Source organism: Nematolebias whitei, chromosome 11, assembly GCF_014905685.2.
Source record: "Nematolebias whitei isolate Nwh7 chromosome 11, NemWhi1, whole genome shotgun sequence".
Taxonomy (NCBI): domain Eukaryota; kingdom Metazoa; phylum Chordata; class Actinopteri; order Cyprinodontiformes; family Rivulidae; genus Nematolebias; species Nematolebias whitei.
The window spans coordinates 48,751,885-48,755,757 of record NC_056508.1 but is presented as its reverse complement, the minus strand read 5'-3'; the positions used below and the strand labels follow the sequence as shown (position 1 = coordinate 48,755,757).

The 3,873-nt window shown below is 46.0% G+C and overlaps 2 protein-coding genes across 2 annotated transcripts in view; one reads left to right on the top strand and one right to left on the bottom strand.

The window, feature by feature from the left end:
* The window catches only part of sypa (synaptophysin a), a gene marked incomplete at its 5' end in the record, with an annotated part of 10,923 nt that extends 8,713 nt beyond the window's left edge, over positions 1-2,210 (bottom strand). The window contains 5 exon segments of the mRNA XM_037684443.1: positions 585-797; positions 874-1,065; positions 1,339-1,537; positions 1,651-1,775; positions 2,145-2,210. Of these exon segments, the coding sequence (XP_037540371.1) occupies positions 585-797; positions 874-1,065; positions 1,339-1,537; positions 1,651-1,775; positions 2,145-2,210 (795 nt within the window).
* A 495-nt stretch (positions 2,211-2,705) lies between these two features.
* Positions 2,706-3,873, top strand: part of LOC119417395 (ubiquitin carboxyl-terminal hydrolase 11) — a 4,630-nt gene continuing 3,462 nt past the window's right edge. Inside the window, exon 1 of the mRNA XM_037684598.1 lies at positions 2,706-2,772. Within this exon, the coding sequence (XP_037540526.1) occupies positions 2,706-2,772 (67 nt within the window). The remainder of the gene's footprint in view (positions 2,773-3,873) is intronic.

The following is a 3,873-nucleotide window of genomic DNA, read 5'->3' as shown; positions in this document are numbered from 1 at the left end:
TTTTAGTTTTCTACATTCGCCTTATAATCTAGCTGTTTTTGCTACTTTTTGCCATCTTATTTTAATTTGTAAAAAAAAATAAAAATCTCTACGCCTCTTTTTATAACTGTTTATTGTTGTCGCTGTTGTCATCTTTCTTTATTGAAAATGAGTCCTGGAGGCTCAATGGGATTAACCTGTAGAAATAAAGGTTGGATGGATGAAAAAAATCTTTAAAATAGGTCCAGCCACTGCTCCGACTTACGAGTAATTGCAAATGGCAGATCAGTGTTTTGAAAAGTTTCTGAAAGATCCAGTGACTCCGCCCCCTGACCAATCAGTGACCAACATTGCGCTGACGTCACGCTTTGGTGCCGGTTCGTCTCGCTTGGTACCACCAGAAAAGCAGGGACCAAAAAAGGTGCTGGTTCTACGAAAAAGTGCTATAGTGGAAAATGGCTCAAAAGCATACCGAACTGAGTCGAGTCGTGTTAATAAGGTACTATGGAAAAGGGGCATAAAGGAGGTCTGAGATGTTGAGGATGGCCGTTTGAACCCAGATAAAGTGGTTCTGGTACTGAATTGGCACTTGCCAGTTGGCTCACCTGGTTGTATCCTTGCTGGTTGTATTCAGGTTGGTAGCCTCCCTGGTTGCTTGCGTATGGGTCTTGTTCGTACGCTCCCTGCTGTCCGTAAGCATCAGGGGTGGGTTTTGCCTGAGGGGGTGGAGCCCGCATGAAGGGAGCAATGATCCCTGTCTCCTTGAAGACGAACCAGAGGTTTCCAACCCACAGAATCAGATTAATGAAGCCAAACGCCTGTGAGATGAGACAAATGTACAAATTCAGAAGATTACCCATTTCCTCGGATCCTCGGGTCCAGTTAAAGTCTCACCACAGACGTGTTGAGTCCGGACATGACTGGATCATGGACTTCACGGCACCGGTTCCTCTCACTGTCACAGGCGTCAATCATGGTGATGACCTCATCTGGGTCGGTCGCGGTCTTCACGTCAGACAGACCTTTGGCCCATGCTGCCGAACTCACCAACCACATGAAGGCAAACACTGCGGTCACTCCGAGGTCCTGGAACAGAATCAATTTGGAGGTCAGCACTTCCTGTTCCTGTTCATTCATTCTTCCAACATTAACATACATGACATGTTCTTCCTTGCATTCTTCCTCACACATGTTCTAAAGGAGCAGGTGTCCAGTTACATCACCACTAAACAACCGCTACACAACTGTTAAAACAAAATCTCTGTTTCTCAATGACAAAACCTCTCCATCAACAAACCGAGCCAACGTGCAGGAAACTTCTGCCAGAGGTCCGTGGGGCGGTCCCAGAACTGCACTTACAATCAGAGGGCCCTTGTTGTTCTCCTTGTACTTCTCATAGAAGAAGATGTAGATGCTGAGGGCCGCCATGGAGTAGAGGAAGGCAAAGACGCCGATGGTGACGAAGAACTCAGCTGAAGAAGAGTAATCGCCAACCAGGAAGACGCGCTCCTTGTTCCCCTCCTTACAGGTGGGGGCGTCAAAGTACACCTGATGGAGTCTGACAGAAAAAAGTGGAGGATGGCATTGTGAAGCACTCTCAATGAGGTCTTCCTAAAACCAGAACCTAAACCCGATTCCTCCGGGGGCCGGAGGGTAGAGGTGGGGTCTCACCTGAACGGATACTCAAACTCCACATCGATGCTGAGGTCACTGTCTGTCCGGTTCTTACACTCCACTGCCATCTTGAACATCCCAGAATAACTGCCACAGGTGGAGAAGGCGAAGATGGCGAAGAACTGCAGGAAGACAGAGAAAAGATGGAGGTCAGTGATCAGAGGTTCTGTCAGGGTTACTGAGTTTGAATGTTGTAAATATTCTGGACAGCAGTCTGATAATAGCTTCTTACAGCTTTCTGTTAGAGTTTTAGAATGAAAACATTTTTGCAGGATTAAAAACTAAACAGATTTTAGTAACACTTTGAGTATCTGGGTCAAAATGTTCTTGTTAAATCATGACATTTGATCCTGGTCTTTGGTTTTATGAGTCATCAGCATTGGCTGGATGATAAATCATCAGTTCTTTCAGACGACTGCATATGATCAGGGTTACCATCCTAACCCTGAAGAACCTGAGTGGGCGGAGCCTGTTTACCTGCATTTACTCACCCATTGTAAGACTTTGATGAAGCCCAGAGGAACCTTGAGGACCCTGAACTGACCCTGGGCCACCAGCTGCAGGAAGAAATACAGTCGTTATTTAACACTAGAACCAAGCAGGCACACTGGATCCAACCAGCCCAGGGCCCTGATTCAGAAGAACCTCAAGGTAATAGGAAGAGGAAGGGGTGCGACCTATTTTGAAAGAGGAAGGAGCTACTATGATTCCTGTTTGACCCTCCGAGCTGACATTACTTGATGACAGAGATGTCATGCTGACTTCTGCTCATTGTAGCCTCACTGTCCCACCTGTCTCCCTCCATCAGGTGGTACCTCCACTTCTCCAAGTTCTCTTCCACCTGCTCAACAGAGCAAGTGAGAAGGGCTCAGAGCCCATCCTTGATGCACTCCCACCTAGAGCTGCCATTTCTAACCCGAGCCCTAAGCCCGGCCCTATCCGACCTGAATTCGGGGCGAGCCAGGCCATGATAATGTGATTAATGGGCGGGCCGTGTCGGTGTGGGGCTTTTAATTGGGTCAGGATAAGCCGCAATCCAATTATATGAAAACATGGCCTGCCATACTTTCACCAGCCACACACAACCATTTCACCGTGAGCTGACCGGCCTTGAAAGAGGTAAAAAGTTCAGTTAAGCTTCAGATGGACTGTACTGCCAGGCAGCGATTCATCGCCCAAATGGACGTTCATTCAGTCGCTGCACTCAGCGGACGCACGCGGCCGATGACCCAAACAGGTGAGATCTCAAAGCAGACGTGTCAGAGCAGGGTCCGTGAATAAATCAGAATGCAGCAGAAGCAGGGATTAAATGCTCTTTTATGGCCATGAAAGGACAAACACGCCCTCAGCTCCGAAATTTCTGCCTTTTATTTAGCTGCGCGTCTCTGACCGTTAATGATTAATTAAAAATGTCAGGTTTTTTTCTGGTTCTGACCTGTAATTACTGTTAATTTGTCTGGTAGGGTGGGGTTCGGAAATTATGACTGCGGGCTGGAGCCGGGTCAGAGTTTTTGGACCCAAATGTAACTATACTTCCACCTCCACCATGAAGCTATCTGTCACTCCTACAGTACATCTTACCACTGTCCTGCTGTCCTCGTACATGTCCTGCTGTCCTCGTACATTGAGGACATTATTTTTATTGTTTTTATGTTATGAGTGCTTAGTGTACATTTAGTTGATGTTTTTCTTAGTTCATATCTTAGATCTTATTACTGTTTTTATTTTACATTTTATTGTTGGATGTAACTGGGACCCTGAGTGCATAATTTTGTTCCACAACATGTACCACATGTGGTGGAACGACAATAAAGAAACTCTGAATCTGAACATGAACTGGTGACAAGCAACAAGAGGAAGTACTTGAAGTCTGTCAGAAGACAGTTTGGTCCTTCGGTGTATTTAGTGTCAAAAGATGAGTTAAACCAGTTTAGTTTAATTTAGTTCTTACATCTAATGGAAGGAGAACTTTGAGGAGCTAACGAATGAAGAGAATGAAAGACAAAGAAGAGTAGAGCTCATAGAAACTGTGGACCAGGACGTGGGAAAGATTAGTGAGGGTGAAGTCCAGAAAGCTCTGAAAAGAATGAAGAAGGGGAAGGCAGTAGGACTTGTTAGACTGATACATGGCATGTATGAGGACATCAGGACCTGTATGAGGTCATCAGGACCTGTATGAGGTCATCAGGACCAGTATGAGGTCATCAGGACCAGTATGAG